Below are 19,967 nucleotides of genomic sequence, written 5' to 3' on the forward strand. Positions count from 1 at the left end.
CTACACCGTATGATTTTGGGGCTTCCTCTAGCTCAGCACAAATGTCTGCAAAATCCCTACCATCTGAGCTTTAATGACTGTCTCTCTGCAATCTGGCCTAAAGCACAAAGGAAGTCTTCTTTAGCATCAGGGTATTACGACCATCAGGGTATTACGACCAGCCTTTACACAACCTGCATCATGTTTTCCTTGACCCTCCACTGTGAAAGTGGAGACCACCTGTTAGGCCTTTTTTGTGCTTTTAGAGCATGTGGCAGTGGAAGCTGTATTGCATGGTGTTACAATAAAGAATAGAGTGTTGTCATCTAGAAAGGAAGCGCAGAAAGGAATATTGGGATAGACAAGTATCACAGACATCATTCAGATTATAAAGGAGAGATGAAATTAGCAAGAAAAGGAGAGTAGGATCACACTATTACTGGACTTGAATTCATCCTCATGTCCTGGAGAGAACCTTCACATGGTGGACCTTGCTTTTACAAAATCTCACCAAGATGACACTGATATATAGACTGTATTTTATGTATCGGAGAAAAGTAGGTTAAAGCGTAAAAAAAGACAGCTGAGGGCACAGGTCCCAGTATAAAAAGTGCCTAACCTTGGTGTGTCCATTGTTGCCAGGACTGTAAAAAATGCCAGTGTAAAATCCCCCCATGGAAAAAAAACTAGTAGCAGTCCACAAAAAATGCAAAAACATAAGTGGTGAGTATGAGGTATTCTACCATAGCCATGAACAGCAATGTCATAGACATAATAGACATGTTAAGACTCATCTTATCACTTGATCTTCAAGGGGTGCTTTATACTAGGTTGATACTGTGGTACTTTTTCCCAGAGGCCTCTTAGTTAATTTCAAACTTCATTCCTGGGGGTATGCTCAATCACCCAATCCAGGCCATGTCAAGTGTCCCTGCCAAGGATATAAAGTCAACCCATGTAAAATCTAGGGGTCTCCACCTTTTATCAATAAAGAAAATTAAGAATAGAAAATTATAAGTTTGTAATACAACCAGGGGTTCTGCTACTAGGTAGCCAAAGAGACCCAACCACCAGCCAGGCACCAGAGGAAAAGATGGAGATTAAAGTACCCCATGCAAGGGGTCTTGCAAGAGACTTGCTGACTACTACAATAACAGACTTGTAAGCGCTCGCTGTATGTACCCTTTCAAGTGGGATTACACTTTACCACTACCCTAAAGAGATGCCTTAGATTTGTACTTCTATGTTCAAATGGAGAATTTCTACAAATGGGCAGCATAAATACGCAAAGTAGAAGGTTTCCTGGCAATATATATAGTATGTTCAACTTTTTCTGTAGTAAATAGCAACAGACATGGAGTCGAACCTTGGTGTGGAGATGATTGTTCTGCCACAGCACTAGAATGCCTAGAGGCCAGACAAGCTTCCAAAGAATCTGTCACCAAGTCTTCCTGAGCCACCAGGATGAGATTTGGCATTTCTATGAACTTTTTGCACAAACATGGAAGTCAGTGCAACTAAAAGGGAGGTTCAGAAAAGTATTCCTCTCAGTGCCACAAGAAGGTGGTCGCTACCTTCCTCCCATCCTAGTGAAGGTATCAGATACTTGGGAGGATGGCATTCACTGTGGCCATGAAGAACTTGAGGTCTGGGATGCTCTACACCTGAAAGATGTCCTACGTGTTGCTGCACTTCCAGGAGAGGATGTAAAAATGGCTCAAAATGACTGCAGAAATAGATCTTTCCATGTGATGTGAACTGCCATAAGTAAAATGCCTCAACATCCAGTGTCCCTTTCTGGTTTTATCAGGTATAAAATAATATCATCTGCAAATAGAGCCAGCTTTTCTTGACTACCATACCAATTATATCCTTGAATTTGAGTCCCTTATTTTCTTTGCCACTGATTCTAAATATAATGCAAATAGCAAAGAGAAAGATGACACCCTTGTCTGGATCCTCTGCTCAAGCAGAAGTTATCATAGAGGAACCTACCCACTTTAATTTTCACCTCCGATCCCTCAAATATCCTTCTAATCAAACTTATAATTTTATCAGAGAATGCAACTGCTTGTATTGCCCTGTTCATAAAGTCCCAGCTTACTCTGTCAAATGCTTCCTCTGCATCAAGACCCACCAACAACAGTGGTACTTTCTTACATTTGGCTTCCCTCTGGATCATCCGCGTTCTGTTAATGTTGTCAAATGTTTGCCTCCCCTCCACAAAACCACATTGATCTGGATCTATCAATTTTGGCATCACTTTTGCTAATCTTTTAGCCTTTATAGACATAAAACACTTTACAGTCATGGTTTAGTATTGAAATGTCCCTGTATGAAGCTGGATCTGATGGATCTTTACCCTCTTTAGGTATTACTGCTACCACTGCTTTTTTCCAGGATGTTGGCACTTCTCCTCCTCTTAAAATACTGTTAAAAAAACCCATCAAGATCTTTATCAGTTTTTCCCTACTAGCTTCCAAACTTCCACAGGAAATACCATCTATTCCTGTGAACTTTCCTGTGGATTGGTTATACATCACCATTTTTATCTCATTTCCTGCTATCCTGTTAGTAATATTGAGCCTCATCTACCTCTAGCCTTGTTATATTTAATTCTTCTATAAACATTTCCATTTGTACCTTTTCTTGATTTACATATTTCTCTGCTTTATACAGACCTTCACAGAATTTCCGAAAAATTTCTAATACCTCTACAGCGTCTCTTGTTAACTTCTTTGTTGTTCATAGGTTGGTACTAGGCTATCAGCCTTAGAGCCTATACAAGCCTAGCCATAACAATTCCCTGGCTATTTCTTCCCACATTATTTACTTTCCTGGACCCCTGTCTAGCAGGGCAACTGACGTGATCCCTAGGGTGAATTTCCTTTCTCCCATCCAATCGTCAAGGTTCCTCTTGAAGAGGTCCAAAGAGGCACTCTGCTTGACATGTATGGGCAGTCTATTCCAGAGTCTGGGGAGTCTCTCGGTCAGGAACCTATCCCTCCAGCATGTTTTGTTTATTGTGATGACAAGGTTTAGATCCCTGGAGAGTGTAGCTCTGAGGGATTGGGATTTCTTTAAGTGTAGCATGTCCAACAGCTCTGGGTTTGACATGGCCTTGTATGTTAAGCAGGGATCGCCTCTGAGTAGACGATATGCGACAGAGTATAGCTGGAGTTTTTTAAGGCGGTCGGCATAGGGCATCTGCTTTAGGCCTGTGATTCTTTTTGTGAGGTATTTCTGAGGCCTTTCCAGTTGTTGCAGATGTCTTGAGAGGTACATACCAAATGGGGCGTTGTATTCTATAATGGGTCTAATGAGGGATGAGTACAGTGGGACAATGACCTCCTTTTTTCTGGACGAAAAGCCCTTCGTGATGAGGTGTGCCACATAGAAAGATTTCCTGACTGTTGTGGCGATGTGGTTATCGAAGGTGAGACCACTGTCCACCTGTGTCCCTAAGTCTCTTATCACACTTTCTGTGTTTAGTGTACTGCCACCTATATGGTAATTCATGGATACATGTTTTTTCCCAAAGGGGATAACAATACATTTCCTGGCATTGAGCTTGAGCCCATGGCTTTGGCACCAAGCATCTGTTTCTGTAAGGCCCTTTTGTAGAGTATCCACATCATTTGGGGATTCAATAATGGCTCCCAGTTTGCAGTCATCTGCAAACTTTGTTAGCCAGAGTCCCTTAGTGTTGACCTGTACTTCAGAGAAGTAGATGCCAAACAAAAGCGGCCCCAGGACTGAACCCGGAGGTACTCCACTTGTCACTTGTCTGGAGCTGGATTTGGAGTCGGCTACTTTTACAGTGTGGATTCTATCAGTAAGCCATTTAGCAACCCATTGGGTGACATATGGATTAATGCCCAACTTAGTAAATTTATCTATGATTCCAGAGTGGGGGATGGTGTCAAAGGCCTTGGCAAGGTCTAGATAGGGTGTGTGGACCACCTTACACTTGTCCATGGCTCTGGAGACTGATTCAAAGAAGTCAATCAGGTTCAGGAGACAAGATCGGCCCTTCACAAACCCAAACTGGGTGGGGTCCAGTGTTTGAAGGTTGCCAATGTCTTTGTTTATAAGTTCCATGATAATACGCTCCATGGCCTTGCAGATAAGGCTTGTCAGACTAATGGGACGGTAGTTTCCAGGATCCAAGGTGGATCCCCCCTTGTGGATTGGGATAACTGTAGCTCTGCGCCACTCAGTGGGCACGAAACCTGAGGTGAGGCTATGATTAAACATGACACTTAGGTGAGGTGCCAGTTCATATTGTAGTTCATGTAGTACACAGCCCGGGATGTCATCTGGTCCCATGGATGCTGTATTCTTGGCTTTAGAGAGTGCGTTTTGTACCTGTGTGGCCGTTATTACTGGAATTTGGCAATCTTCCGGTATTGAGATGGGCCATTTAGGGGGGTGAAGTTGGCACTGAATCGATCTGCCAGGATATTGGCAATATCCTTCAGATCAGTATATTTAATGCCATTCTGTTTTAGCTCAGAGCAGATCTGAGCATTGCCATTTAGATTCTTGACATAGTTATAGAATGCTTTGTGGTTGTCTTTGGAATCTTTGGCAATTTTATTTTCGTAACTAGCTTTGGAGGATTTTATGAGGCATCTCAGTTTCTTACTGAGGCTAGTAAGGGAGTTTTTTGCATCCTGGGATTTTCCTCTTTTCTGCAAAAGTTTCTTCCTTTTGTTGTAAAGTTTGTTTATGGCAGGGGACCACCAGATTGGCTTCCTTTTTGGATGAGAGCATTTTGGTTCTATTTGGGATGGCACGATTCATGCATGAGTGGATGTGCTCGTACAGTGCCTTAGTGTAGGATTCAGCAGTTGAACTTTCAGTTCCCGTCTGCATGGGTGTCATGAAGTTTGTCACTTCTGACTTGAGTAGTATGAAGTTGGCTTTGGAGAAGTTTTTATGGTGGTTTCTTTACTGGGGGGTGGGGTGGGATGTGGATGTTAAGGGTGATTAGCTTATGGTCAGACCTGACTAACGAGGGGGTGACCATAGGTATGGAGCATTGATTTCCCATGTTGGTAATGACCAGGTCTAGGATATTGGAGCCCCTGGTGGGACTATGGATTAGTTGATCCAGGGCGTTGGAATTTATGAATTCCAAGAACCGTTGCGCAAAGGTTGGGACATGAGTAGTTTTCCCAGTTAATGGCAGGGTAGTTAAAATCACCCAGTATTAGGGTGTTTGGTTCTATCTTAATATTTTCCAGTATGTTTAGAAAGGTGTAGTGAGAATCTTGGGGTATGGTCGGGGATCTGTAGCAAGCTACAATTTGGATTGCAGTCTTACCTAGTGTTAGTTGCACTTGGAGAATTTCAGACACATTGTGTTGGCCAACTAGCCTGGTGGTGTGAATATCCTTGGTGAATATTGACACTCCTCCACCTTTAGTGTTTCGGTCCTGGTTTGGTGGCGAAAAGTGTGGTAAGAGTTGTAGCCTGATATTGCAGGGGTGCTCTCTGGAGCCTTGAACCAGGTCTCAGTTACTGCACAGATATCGATGTTCTCCATTTTAGGAGTGCCTCGAGAGAGTGCATTTTGAGGTTTAGACTTCTAGCATTGAGTAGCATTACCTTCAGATTTTGCATGCTTGTACCTGTTACGGTGGTGGTTTTGTCCTTTGAAGTTTGCCTAAAAAAGGCACTATAGGGGTGGCAAGAGCCTTAGCCAGTAACCTGAATCCCAGGGGCGACAGGTGCAGACCATCTCTGGCAAAGCATCGTGGTCTGTCAATCATGTCGTCCCAGGCAGACAGATACTGGATCCCCTTTGAATGACACCATAAGCTTAGCCAATTGTTGAAGTCAATCATTTTATCCTTATATTGTGGTATCATTCTGGGCGAAGGCAGGATGCTACTCAGGGCTAGGGTCATACTTGCCTGGGCCACATTATCCGAGAGCTCTTCCATGTCTCTTTTCATGTAGTCCAGGGAGGTACGTCTCAAGTCATTCACTCCAACATGGACAATGACAGAGTCATATTTGTACTTGTTGTGGAGTGACTTGAGTGCATGCGTTATGTGGCGGATCCTGGCACCCGACAGGCAGCTGACTGTAATTTTCTCCTTATTCAACCTGGTGAGAGGGACATCAGTGTGCCGGACTATAGAGTCACCTATGACTAAAGTGTTAGGTACATTGTCTTGCCTTAGGGGCTGTTGCTGGGTGGCACACTGGTGTTGTGAACTATGTGACACATTGGTTGTGATTGGTGTTTGTTTGCGTTTCAGCTTCAGAGGTATTTGTTGTTTGGGCAGGTTACAGTTAAGGGCCTCTGCATATGTGGATTTAGTGTTGCTATATGTGGGTGATGGTGGTGCGGGTTTAGAAGGGCTATGTGTTGCTTGAGGTGTAGTGTGGGTGTTAACCTTCTCCTCTTGACTGTTTAGCACAATCTTGGGTGGAGAGAGCTTTGCTTCCATTTTGGCTATGTAAGTGCATCTCTCACAGGTTGTAGTGTTGGGTGGTAGGAGGAGAGGATTGTCTGTGTACATGAGGCAATTGCTGCATTGCCCCAGTATGCCCAGATTCACCAGGTGGACAGGAGAAATCACCGGAAGCTGACCCTTGGACATGCCTGGTTTGGGGCTTTTTTTTCTTTGTAAAGTATAGGAGCTGTTTCTTAGCAAGGTACTTTGCAGTTATAGGCTGTTTAGTGCCTACTATTAATTTCTCCTTGTTAACAAGGAGAGTTCAGTGTTTGTATGAGTTTAAGGCTTCCTAGTGCTTTCCAGCAGGTATTAGAGAAAGTGCTAGTCACAGGGATGCTTAAAGGTAAGATTGAAAAGAATGCACTCTGCAGTGTGCACTAGAGAAGTTAGATATGAAAGTAGGTAACTTGAGTTTTACCTGTTTAAAAAGTTAAGGTTTAGTGGAGAGTTACTATTTTTAAAACAGCAAGATGGATTGAAAGGGGTGGTCACTTTTGTATTTTGGTACTATGAAATACTGTAGGATGGCCAATAAATTTAAATAATTGAAGGGGTGGGATTTCAAAAATGATGATTTTGTGATTACTTACATAAGCCAGTGAAAGTAGAGAGAAATGAGATATATGGTCAGATTAACATAAGAGGCGGGCAACTAGAATGACAGTGGTATTTAACAATTGTAGGCTTGTTGTAGTTGTAGGCTCCCTAAGCTTGGTGACAGCCCTTTCTACTTTCTGTTGCCTGAGTCAATGTGCTAAAAGGTTTTGTGCTATTATCCAAAAAAAAAAAAAAAAAACAGTTGATAGCAATCTTTGTAAACTCACGCATATTACTTAGGTAGCCCCTTATTTTCTGTTTAGCATTCTGCAGTTGCTCCTCCTCTTGTTCTGTGAGGTTCCACCTATTCTGCAATACTTTAACATTTTCAGTCCCTCTAAATAATTATTTTTATTTCTTAATCATCTCTCCTTTTTCCACCCTATTTTTAAACTCCACTTTAATTTTATCCCACTCATTAACTATATTTTTAGCAGAAATTTATATATTCTGTAGCTCCTGAATAATTTCCATTACCCTTTCCTTAAATTCCTCTCTTTTCAACAGGTAAGTGAGAATGTTCCAGTGTCTCATTTTTATTTCTTTACCCTGTGTTTTTGTTTTAGTTATCCTTGGTGCATGATCTGAAATAATTATTGGGTGTATATCAAGACCTTCAATTAAATAGGTTCATAGGTAGGTACTAGGCTATCGACCCAAGGGCCTAAGAAAGCCTAGCCAACAAGGTTACCTGGCTTATGCCACCCAAGAAAGTTAATTTCCTGTGCCCCTGTCAAGCAGAGTGACAGAAGTGATTCATGGGGTGTATTTCCTATTACCCATCCACTCATCAAGATTTTTCTTGAGTGCTAATGAGGAACTTTGCTTGACAAAGATGGGTAGCTTGTTCCAGAGTATGGGAAGTCTCTGGGACAGGAATTTATCTCTCCAGCATGTCCTGTTTATTCTGGTGGCAATGTTTAGGTCCCTAGAGCATGCAGCTCGGAGGGATTTGGATTTCTTTAGGTGTAGCATGTCCAACAGCTCTGGGTTTAGCATAGCTTTATATGTTAGACAGAGATCTCCTCGGAGTAGGCGATATACTAGAGTAAAGCTGGAGTTTTTTGAGACATTCAGTGTAGGGCATCTGTTTGAGGCCAGTAATCCTCATTGTGAAGTACTTCTGTGGCCTTTCCAGCTGCTGCAGATGTCTTGTGAGGTACATTCCAAACGGGGTGTTGTACTCTATAATGGGTCTAATGAGTGCAGAGTAGAGGGGGAAACAATGACCTCTCTTTTTCTGAATGAGAACCCTTTTGTATGAGGTGTGCCTCATAGAAGGATTATCTGACTACTGTGGCGATGTGATTATCAAAGGAGAGACTACTGTCCACCTGGGTCCCAAGGTTTCTTATCACACATTCAGCATTAAGTAGACTGCCATTTGTTGTAGTTCATGGGTACAGAGTTTTTACCAAAGGGGATGACAATGCACTTTTTGGCATTGAGCTTGAGGCCATGCCTCTGACACCATGCATTTGTCTCACTGAGGCCCTTCTGTAGGATGTCTACATCATTTTCGGACTCGACTATGGCTCCTAGTTTGCAGTCATCTGCCAACTTCATTAGCCAAAGGCCTTCTGTGTTAGCCTGTACTTCAGAGAGGTAGATACCAAACAGGAGAGGTCCCAGGACTGAACCCTGTGGTACTCCACTTGTCACTGGTTTGAAGTCAGATTTGGAGTCTGCAACTTTTACAGTGTGGGTTCTGTCAGTGAGCCAGTTGGCAACCCATTTTGGGACGTAGGGATTTTTGCCAAGTTTAGTGAGTTTAGCAATAATTCCAGAATGTGGGATGGTGTCGAAAGCCTTGGTGAGGTCAAGATAGGCTGTGTGAACCACCTTTACCCTAGTCTACGGCTTTGGTGACTGCCTCAAAGAAGTCGATCAGGTTCAGAAGGCATGATCAGCCTTTCACAAACCTGAACTGGGTGGGGTCCAGAGTTTGGAGGTTACCAATGTCTTTGTTTATGAGTTCCATGGCCTTTCAGATCAGGCTTGACAGGCTAATAGGGCAATAGTTCCCAGGATTAGTGGTGGCTCCCCCTTTGTGGAGTGGGATAACTGTTGCTGTTGCCCACTCAGTGGGCACAAAGCCTGACGTGAGACTATGATTGAACATGGTGCTTAGGTGGGGAGCCAGTTCATTCTAAAGTTCATGTAAAATGCAGCCTGGGATGTTGTCTGTTCCCATGGAAGCTATGTTTTTGGTTTTAGAGAGTGCAGCTTTTACCTGCATAGAAGTGATTACACGGACTCTGCATTTTTCCTGTATAGATATGGGCCCTTTAGAGGGTGAGAGGGAGGTAAAGTTAGCACTGAACCTGTCTACCAGGATGTTGACAATATCAGTTGGTTCTGTAATTTTCATACCGTTGTGCTGTAACTCAAAGCAGCTCTGGGTGTTGCCATTGAGATTCTTGACATAGCTATAGAATGCTTTGTGGTTGCCCTTAGAATCAGTGGTGATTTTGTTTTCGTAGCTAGCTTTGGAGGAGCTTATAAGGGATCTCAGCTTCTTACTGAGGCTGACCAGGGAGCTCCTCCACTCATGGGATTTTACTGTCTTTCACAACAGTTTCTCCCTTCTGTTGTAGAGTTTGTTTATGGCAGTGGACCACCAGATAGGCTTCCTTTTTTTGGTTCTGTTTGGGATAGCACGATCCATGCACTCATGTAAGTGCTTATAGAATGCATTTGTGTAGGATTTAGCAGTCATAACTGTATTGTCCATCTGCATGGGTGTCATGAAGTTCACCACTTCTATCTTCAGAAGCATGTTCCTGTGAAATGTAAATTCTGTCTAGCCAAGCCCAGTTTTTGTATCTTGGGGAAATAACATGTAAATTCACTCTGAACTTGTAGTACCGAATTCACATCTTCCATGCCAAATATTTTCATAATTTCTTCAAAAATCTAACCTCCTTTGCTATATTTTCCCTTATGGGCCCCCAGACACATCTTCACTGCTGCAAATCAAGTTTTAATCCCTACCTATAAGTAATATTCCTTGCTGAAAGCTGATTGTTTCTCTCAGAATTTTCTTAAGCTCTGTTATAGCAGTTTTAGGTCGAATATAAATACTTGCCAGTGTAATCCTCCTCCCTTGCAAGTAGCCCCTTAGTACTATAAATCTACCATTATTGTCTTTTTTTAACGTCTTCTATCATTGTTGGAGCCCCTCTTTCAATTAATATTACTACTCCTCTTTTCTTTTATCCCATGTATTCTGCTGAATAACCATCCTTGAAAACCTTTCTTTATCAAATTCACATGTTCATTTCTTTCCAGGGGCATTTCATGTAGCGTGGCTATTTGCACTCTATATTTTTAATATAGGTGACTACTCTTTCTAGTTTGTATTTATTTGAGAGACCATTGACATTTAAAGATGTTATATAAAGTATGATTGTGTTAAAAAGTTATTTCCACCTTTTATATATAACAGCTTTTTTGTTAAATGTCTAGTTCCAGTTTTTGTGTTACATGCATACACTGTTTGGCAGGTTGATCTTTTATACAGTTGTTTCTTGTCATAGCCATTTGAGCCTATGTCACATGTTACAGAACTTTTTGTTTTATTGAAAGCCCTCAAACAAAAAACAAACAGACCCCTAATACCACCCAAAACCTATTAACTTATTACTAACATACAAAACTATATACATCTTCAAGTATTAAAATTTTATCCTCCTAATAGGCACAAGTGTCCCAAACTGACAACCACACTTAGACTTGAGTTAACCTAAAAGAAAGGTTATCCATGCTAAGACGCATGGTATAGCCTGTGTTTCTACCAAGTGCTGTCTGGTTTTGTCTTATCTTTATAGCTCTCTCAGCAAGGAAAATACTTGCATGCTTTCAGCAAACATTATCTCCTAGCCATTCTCTTCATCAGATTGACTCCATCTAGACATGAGAAGCAGATACAGGATTGCTACTAAGCATATGTTTATTTACTAGAAAAAAAGCTTTATAATAGCTAATGTTCTTTTTCATTTACTTGCTTTCTCTTAAAATGTGTTAGTAGATCAAGCTAAGGACCTTAATCCAGTCATTCCCTTGTGCAAGAATGAAAAAAGTTCAAGTTTTTCTTTTGTCATGCTCTTTTGACCAGATGACTTCTGTTTTTTTTTTTTTTTTTTTTTTTTTTTTTTTTTTTTGACATTACAGTGCCTACATTTCTAAACAAGGAGAAAGGCAGAAGAAGGAAGAAAAAACAGGAGAACCTGTTTACATTAGTATCCCCATTAAAAATAACTGAGAAAATGTTACTTTATAGCATGCAAAGAAAATTATGCACTATAAAAATATTACTAAGAAAACATTTGTTTTACTTACAGTTAACTTTATCCCTCTTCTTCTCTCAAGTTTTTTTCTGAACATTAATGACATGAAGTAAGGCATATGTTTGAGTCCCCTACAAGTTTAACAAAGTTCAAAAAAATCCAGTACTTAAAGATTTTCTACTTCTGTCACGTTTCACAAATATAATTAATGCTTTGTAATTCCCCATTTGTCAATTTCCAAGTAATTGGTTTTACTATTGTTCATCTCTGTCTCCCAATCCTGTCTGTGCATCTTTCCAACATACTCTCAAGTCTTCTACTGAGCTCTTGTGCTTTTTTCCTTCTCTCAAGCATTTTCTGTTGAAACATTGGAAACGTTTTCACTGGCACAGTCTCTCTCTGATCTTTATAATCAGAAGAACAAGAAGCAGAATCTCCTTCTGTTGCTCAGCTCCCTTTTTGTTGGACAAACTTTTGTATTTCCTCTTTAGCATGTACTGCATCAAAAAATGATTTTGTCCCTGCAGGAAATAATATTTTGAAGATAGCTGGGTATGGTAGTTTGAATCTCATGCCTGCTCTTCAACATTCCCTGAATAATGGAATAAATTTTACTCCTCTTCTGCCTGGTGCACAGTGATAATCATTCTCCACAAATACTCTGCTGTCTCCCACTTTTAGTACTTTGTCCTTCTGCCACAGTTTTGTCAGAATCAACTCCTTCTGCTGGTAATATTGCATCTTCTCTATTAAAGTTCTAGATTGCTTTGCCATAGCCATAGGTTTGTTGTATACAGTTGATGTGCCCTTTCAGTTAACAACTCCTTCTGTGCAATACCAGTCCATCTGCTTATTTGTGCTTTCATAAAATTAATGCAGTCTGTTCCTTCCAGCTTCTCTTGTACAGCAGAAAATCTATGGTTTTCTCTATGTGCTCTGTCCTGTAATTGTATTTTTTTTTGAAACAGCTCTTCTTGAGCAGTCTCATATTCATCCAGCCTTTTCTTCATTCCAACCTCTGATTTTAGCAGTTTTACCTCCTCATCTGAATATCTGTTTAAAGCTTTTTCCATTTTCCAGCCTTTTGTTGTTTGAGTTTATATATTCCATCAGTCTTTCATTTATTTTAATCAGCTGTGTGTGCAATTGACTTTCAGTAACCTATAGGAATCTATAAGACATGTCTGGAGCTTTCACGGCTGTTTGCTGAACAGCTGCAGTACTTTTCCCTGTCAGTGTTTTTTCTTTAACTTTTGTAGCTGATTTTCTTTCAGGTCCACTGTATTTCTTTTTTTCTGGCATCCAGGCAGTGCACTTACTAGCCAGTTACTAAAATTTACCAAGAAATACAAGTCCATTGGAAGAAAAACAAGTCCACTGGCTTTTTCTAATGAGTTCATTTTCACACCAGGAGAGTTAGAATTAAGCTGTTACTCAGTGTGCAGCCATCTTGGAAGTCCTCCAGTTTCTTGGGCATCTTAAGCAAATGTGAGGTGGTGGCACATTCCTGGTCCTTGGAATAGTGATTCTGCTTGCAGAGCTCACTTTCCTCCTAGGCCTGGGCTGATCTGTTGGGAGGAAAAAAGTTTGCAGGAGGAGGTTTGCACATGCCCTCAATGGCTCACAGTGCCTTAGCCTCTCCAAGAGGTACTTGGTAATACTTTGATCACCTTGGAAGGAAGCATGTAGAATGGACTGGTAACCTCCTGAAGGTTGTGTGCTTGACATCTGTAAGTAGCCCTTTTCATCGTATCACTGATGTCAGATGTGCAATGGAGTACCTGTGTTAGTAACGCTTCCTGTCACATCACTAGTGTTAGATGTGTAGTACACAGTATGAAATCCCACTGAAAAGGCTGTCAGGACAGGTTGTTTTAGTGAGGAAAGTGAGAGAGTTTGGTATACCTTAATGTTCATGGGAGTTGTGAACCTGGGGCAAGTAGTTAACAGGGTACAGTATACCTTTTTGTCAAACTTCTCCATGGCATTGTCACTAGTCCAGTGAAATAATGTAATAGTGAGCTTCACAATTCTGTAAGAGGGATATACACACTGTATGTCTTCTTGTAGGTGGATGACCCGTAATCTTGGTATTTTTAGGCTGACGTAATAGCATCCATCTGTTCCAGATATAATAAAGGATTACCTCTGACTCTCCTTCCTTCCTCGATTCTTCTCGGAGAAAGGCTAAAGAGGCAGTCTATGGAGAGTCTTGTCAGATGCAAGCTGTACCCAAAGACTGCATCCCAGTTGGTTGGGAGTGCTGATTAAGGAGATTTATTATCTCTTTCTTAAATACAGGGGCCTATGTCCTATCCAGTCTTGCCACCAGTAAGGACTTTACATGGGATGGAGGTGGCCTTCTTCAGCTATCCCAAAAAGAGAGGGGGGAGAGAGACCTATAGCTTTCCTGAATGAATGATGTGGAAGAACCAGCAGCCATGTGCTTCTCTATTGTTGACAGGAACATTGTATATGCAAAAAGGTGCATTTGAATGTGTCAATGGTTTGAGAAGCTCACACATGTGGGCATCAGTCTGTACTATTGTCCTGTCTTGCACCCACTTGACCATCTCACACCAGATGCTGAAAGGATTACAAAAGTCCAGTTCTGACATAGTGCTGTCCTTAAGGGGAAACGAATGGAGTGGACAAACTGGGACTTTGTGCAACCTCAGAGATTTGCGCTGGAACTTATGAGCCAACTCAACAAAAAGTAACAGAAGAGCCTCTTAAGTGGGCCCTCTTTTCTCTCATTCGAGCACTGAAGGTGGAGTGAAGGGCAGTCTTCTTAAAATTGAATTTTAACACTGATCATTGCCATGGTTAAGTTCAAAAGTGCCATGGTTACTGAATCCCTTGTACCTATACATCTGAAATGGACTTAAAGTAATTAAAAATTAAATATTAATAGAACTGTTGAGGTGCACAACGCAAGTAGCTGTAATTTCTGTATGCAGACTTTAGGATGTGAGGTATATTACAGAACTGGAGAAATGGAAAAGGATCATTCTAAAATCCTTTCAGACAGAGTGACTCATTTCATTCAGGCTATACACAACAATGTTGCATGAAGAGCTTATGCTCGGGTAATGATCATCTTAAAAAGTCTATCACAACTCAAAATGCACTGATTCCAGTTTTCACTAACAATATTTTTAACTGATAAGAGGGCTATAAAAGTAGCAATTTTGAGTATGCATAATTTTTCATTTTATTAGCTTTAATATGGACAGATTGCTTCTTCTCTCCTTTTGCAGACAAAAATTGGTTCTGGAAAACTAATGGGGCCTAAAGGTGTCTCCGTGGATCGAAATGGACATATCATAGTGGTGGACAATAAAGCATGCTGTGTTTTCATCTTTCAGCTGAATGGGAAAATAGTGACAAAGTTTGGTGCCCGAGGAAATGGAGACAAGCAGTTTGCAGGTAGAGTTGCTAAGAAATGCTATCCACCCTTTATTGCCTGGCTTGTTTGTTTGCATAGAAAACTGAATGTGTTTAAAGATGTCCCACTACAAAGTATGCCATTTCCACTGTCTGGGGAGCGCACTGCATCTCCATCCACTTGATTCTTAACTCCATTGCACAGCATGGCTAGCTTTACTGCTCTGAGCATATTTAAGAGAAGGAGGAATTCAGAAGAGTGAAGTTGACAGAGACAATGGAAATGCAAATAGTTAGCAGAACATCTATGATGTGAACCTGAGTGTGGTAGTCCTGTATTAGCTGCTAAGATACAAAGATAAATACAAAGATAAATCATGAAAGAATAATTGATGCAAAGAAAAGTAGAAATTGGTTGCGTAAAGCTTTGATTGCATGCATGTTCCACAGAGAGTCAAGACATTTTTAAACATATTGTGTGTGCAGTGATTGCAAAAGATAGCCAAAAAGTTTAGAACTGTGTGACCAACTAGCAGCTTTAGTCATGGACCCCTATATAAATTATATTATTCTTGAGCAAATGATATATATAATCCTAATATGCATACAATTAATTGCCCTAATTAGTGAATGCAAGTAGTTCAGGCATAAAAGGTACATCACAGAAGTTATATCTAACAAGAAGTAGACATTGTCAGTATGAAATGCTTCAGAGTGAGATTTAAAGTCGGTTAAAGTCGGTCAGATGCCATATTCTTGAGGAAGTGCTTGAAAAAAAAACACCCATTTGGGAAATGAGGTTAAAAAACATTGAGTATGTCTACACTACCTCTTCTATTGATCGTTTTGCAGCTGGGTACTGTGATAGCATATTTATTCATTATGGATTTCCCAGCTGCACTGGTCATTCCTACCTGTGGTCTATAAAGTATGCGGCCTCAGGGAGTTTGTCCATAGTTCCTGTCTTTCACATGAAGGTGCAGTTTAAAAACACTCCTGCATCAACAGGAGAAACCCATAACAACCAAGGAAATGCATTGTCATTTATTTGCAGCGGTAGTGTTGTTGTCTCACAGCAAGAGGTTCTCCCGTTCGATTCTCGGCTGGAGTGTGGGGAGTGCCTTCTGTGTGGAGTCTGCATGTCCTCCCCGTGGTTTGGTGGGGGTTCGAAAGACACGCGTAAATGGGTGTGCCGTCGTTGAAGGTTGAACGTCGAGCTGGCACCTCGTGTTCATCAAAATCTACTGCCAATCATTAGCTGTAGCGACCCCTAACTGGGAAAAGCCGAAAGACAACAACAACAACATTTATATTTGTTCACTGGGGTTGTGCATTGATCAATACTGAATAATTTCAGTACACTACCCTGGTAAGCAAAGATAAATAATTAAATGACAATAAGAGCGTATTAGCATGCCTGCACAGCTTTAAACTTAAAGATGGAATTATATGGACACTTAAACTGATACCCTTTAATGGTGTGTTCATAAAAATGAAGGATTATCATTCTAATTCACTGCATAACTTAAGAAAAAGGATGTCTGACTTGGTGTGACCACTGAAAGCCCAGAGAATTCCTGCATGGATTAACTGCCCCAATGTCTTAACTGTAATATAAAAGGAAACCAAACACAGGTCCCATGCAGAGGGAGAAGCACAAGCTTTTATCATGGAGATTGTACAAAGTGGAAGTTAGAGCAACAGACACAAAGAAATAAATTATCCTACCAGAAATGGACTAGCAGCCTACCTCTCAACTGACCAGATTTTTGCCCTATATTTTTTGATCCGCTCCTCATAAAATTTGTGTTTTTATGGCAAATCATTGAGGATTGAAGTCACTAAATAATGACATACATTTGAGTTTCAGACTTCATGTCCTTTAGAAAATACATGCTAACAGAAACCATGTTATTCTATCAAATTTCTAAGTTTATGAGCAGTATTTAAAATCAGTCCCTATTTTCTGGGCCTTTGTCCCCGTTATTTTGGGCTTTTGTCCAGATATCTGGAGCTGAGAGGTTGAGAGGTATGACTGGCAGAAAAACTTGAAAAGAGCCAGAGAGGAGGTAGAATTGCAAGGGTCACAGAGAACATCTGATGTAGATACGCCTATGGGGAAAAAGAACTAGAGAGGAGCAATAGCACATGCACGCGCGCGTATACACACACACACACACACACACACACACACACACACACACACACACACACACACACACATACACACACAATTACTGATGATGGGATAACTAGGGTGGACAAGAACCTGGGCATAGCAGACTACAGAAGTGGAGAAAAGAACACAGGAAACAGGGGAGTGCACAAAAAAGGTGCACTAAGAAGAACAAGAAGCTTGCCAAAGCAGAAATTTGGCAGAGGAGATTCTGATAGTGACAACAGCAGAATCAGGGGTAGAGATACAAGAAGCAATAGAAGCATAATATGCCATCAAAGAAGTGAACTGAAAAATCAGGGGATTCAGACTGCCAGTCCTGGTCCCCTGAGGGCCTAAGTAAGCCAGACTGGTCAAGCAAGGAGGGAAGAAAGGTGAGACTGAACAGTGGCAGGAAGATTGGCCCAGAGGAGGAAAGAGAAGCCATCAGGAAGTGGACAGCCTTGTCATGTGTGGAGAGATAAGAGATTTGAAACAGCGCAAGAGAAATATGAGCAGATATAGTCAGCCAATTCCATCGTATGCATTATGACTGTAATTAAAAGGACTGAGAGACAAGAGAAAGGGGGGTAAATGAAACTGAAATAGACTAATGGGATCTATAAACTGAGCACTATTCAAATGTAAGAAATATATTTTTAATGGATATGTTCCAGCAGTAAAAGAAAGGGGGCACAAGTAGGCAGATTGCTGTTGTGTTGTACTACATTTTATAGGGTTCCTATCAGATGACCGAAGACGCATTTTGTCGAATGTGTTATGGTCGAACTTGAATTGTCGAAAAGGCAAAATGAAGCAGCATATAAGCGAATTCTTTCCCTGGGGAAGAAGTTGCATGGCCGTTTGTCACTTTGCCATTTTCGGCACTGTAGTGCGATCTTGGAGTTGGTATATTTAAGTAGGGGGGTGTGGGGTTGAAGTCCCCCACTTTATGCAATGTTTTAATGTCTTTTTTTGGGGGGGAACATCAATTTTTTTTTTCCCTGGGGAAAAAAAATCGCTGTTCTGGTTGTTCGATGTTTTGTGAATTCGAACTTTAGAGTTCGATATAACAACGTTCAATCATTTGATCATTCATTGTTATAATATAGACCCCATTTTATAATGCTTGTTTTGTCATAATATTTTCATGTAAGCATACACTCTTTATTGAAGCAGAGGGTGGCAAAAGTGTTGTACTTGAGTGGAAAATTGGGGAAGTAGAGAAAGAACTAATTATGAAAACACCAGTCTTATTAGTGACTGCAATGTATTAGAGCAGAGTGAAATTACATGTGTAAAACCATCATAAAAGTGCAATCAAATGCAATGGAAGCAAGTAGCAACTATGGGAAGGGAGGGAGGCACAGACACGGGAGCAAAAAGGAGATAGGAGGCAGTCAGGATGAAGTCAAAGAAAGGAGGACAGGGCCAAAACAGAACTGGGAAAAAAGAGATGGTGAATGACCCATGTCCAAAGGTGCTCAAATCATAGACTGAAGGGTGACAAACAGCTCAGGGGGGTTAGAGCCAAGTGTAGACAGCTGACTAAATAAGATGCAAGGGGGTGTGGTGCTGCAGGAGACCAAATTAAAGGTAAAAGACAGAGGGATGATCATAGGTCCACAGGACCCCAGGGACAAAGCAGAGAATAAAGCAGTGACAAGAGAGGAGTGGCTATCCATTTCAGAAAGGGATTACATGTAGAGAATGAAAAGGTGCAGAAAAGTGGGGAGGGGAGCTGATCATTTGGCAAGGAAGAGTAAATGGAAGGAGATGGACAGCATGGAACCTGTATGCCCCAAACAAGGATATAGAGGACTTTTACAGCAGGTTTTTTGAAAAAATGTCATCAGATAAAAAGGTGATAGAGAGGAAATCATTTGGGGGACTTCAGTGTTGCACTAGATCCCAAGAATCACAAGCTCTTTGGCAAAAGAGTACAGCATAAAGATGAAAAAAGAGAGTTAGAAAGGAACATGAAAGAAGGAAAGTGGAATGATATACGGAGGAGAAAGTCACCATGAAATGAATCAGTACACCTTTACCAGAAAATGCTTGATTCAAGCTGAAAGACTATACAGGTTACTGGGGAAAGAGAAAACTAAAAATAGTGAAGGAGACAGGGAGACAGAAATACAGAAATATATTGTGTCTTGCAATGATGGCAATGACAGTAAGGACACAGAAGGAACAAAGGGGGGGGGTTGAGATGGATATGGGTGAGCTACAAGTGGAAGGATCAGGTAAGGAAGCAGCTACTACAAAAACTGATATATAAGACAGTGGAGGGAGAACACAATTGACAATCAGGAATTGAAGAAACTCTAATGGGATGGAATTAAAATGACAGTTAAGTTAAAAATCAAGAGAGAGGATAGGGGAAAAAGACACAATGAGCAGGACATAAAACTTGAAGGAGAACTGAGCAGGATACAAATGGAAGTGTGGAAAATGGAAAAGGAGTAAGGACAGATGGAGTAATAAAACATGAACTAGAAGGAACAGTAACAACTGCAGTGGAAGTAGAGCAATGGTACTGGTAGGACTACTGGTAAGGTACTGGGGAGGAACAGGGGAGGTTATCTTGATAAAATGTTTAGGCATGTGTTTGATGAAGACTTTTATGAACTAATCTCCCTAAATTTTATTAACATCACTTACAATAAAATATGCTTTTTCTTGCAGGACATGGTAGATCAAGGAGAAATTTCCCAAGAGACTTATGAATTTCTTCAAGTAAAATTTCCTGTTGTCCCACCCTTGTTCGGCATACCAAACATACACAAGAGTTTAACAAATTCACCCATGAGACCATTAGTCAGTGCAAGGACATCTATTACCCACCCTATGGCTGTTTATATTGACCAGAAAGTTAGAGTTGGTCTACATGGAACCACATATTATTCGAGGTTCGTGGGATTTTTTACACAAGTTGAGAGCAGTTAAATATAATAGAAAGTTGGCATTTGTCACTATTGATGTGGTTAACCATTTTAACGTAATCCCACAAGCAGAAGGGTTAGAGATGTTCCATGAATTTCTAAATGAATCAGGTGCTTTTAGCAATAATTAAATAAATGTTTC

The 19,967-nt window shown here is 40.9% G+C and overlaps 1 protein-coding gene across 5 annotated transcripts in view; it reads left to right on the top strand.

The window, feature by feature from the left end:
* TRIM2 (tripartite motif containing 2) overlaps positions 1-19,967 on the top strand; it is a 1,116,451-nt gene that overhangs the window by 1,054,486 nt on the left and 41,998 nt on the right. For all 5 annotated transcript variants that reach the window (XM_044062463.1, XM_044062466.1, XM_044062467.1 and 2 more), the window contains exon 9: positions 14,599-14,767. In XM_044062463.1, coding sequence (XP_043918398.1) covers positions 14,599-14,767 — 169 coding nt within the window. The remainder of the gene's footprint in view (positions 1-14,598; positions 14,768-19,967) is intronic.

Source organism: Protopterus annectens, chromosome 2.part1, assembly GCF_019279795.1.
Source record: "Protopterus annectens isolate FY-2018-M chromosome 2.part1, PAN1.0, whole genome shotgun sequence".
Lineage (NCBI taxonomy): Eukaryota > Metazoa > Chordata > Ceratodontiformes > Protopteridae > Protopterus > Protopterus annectens.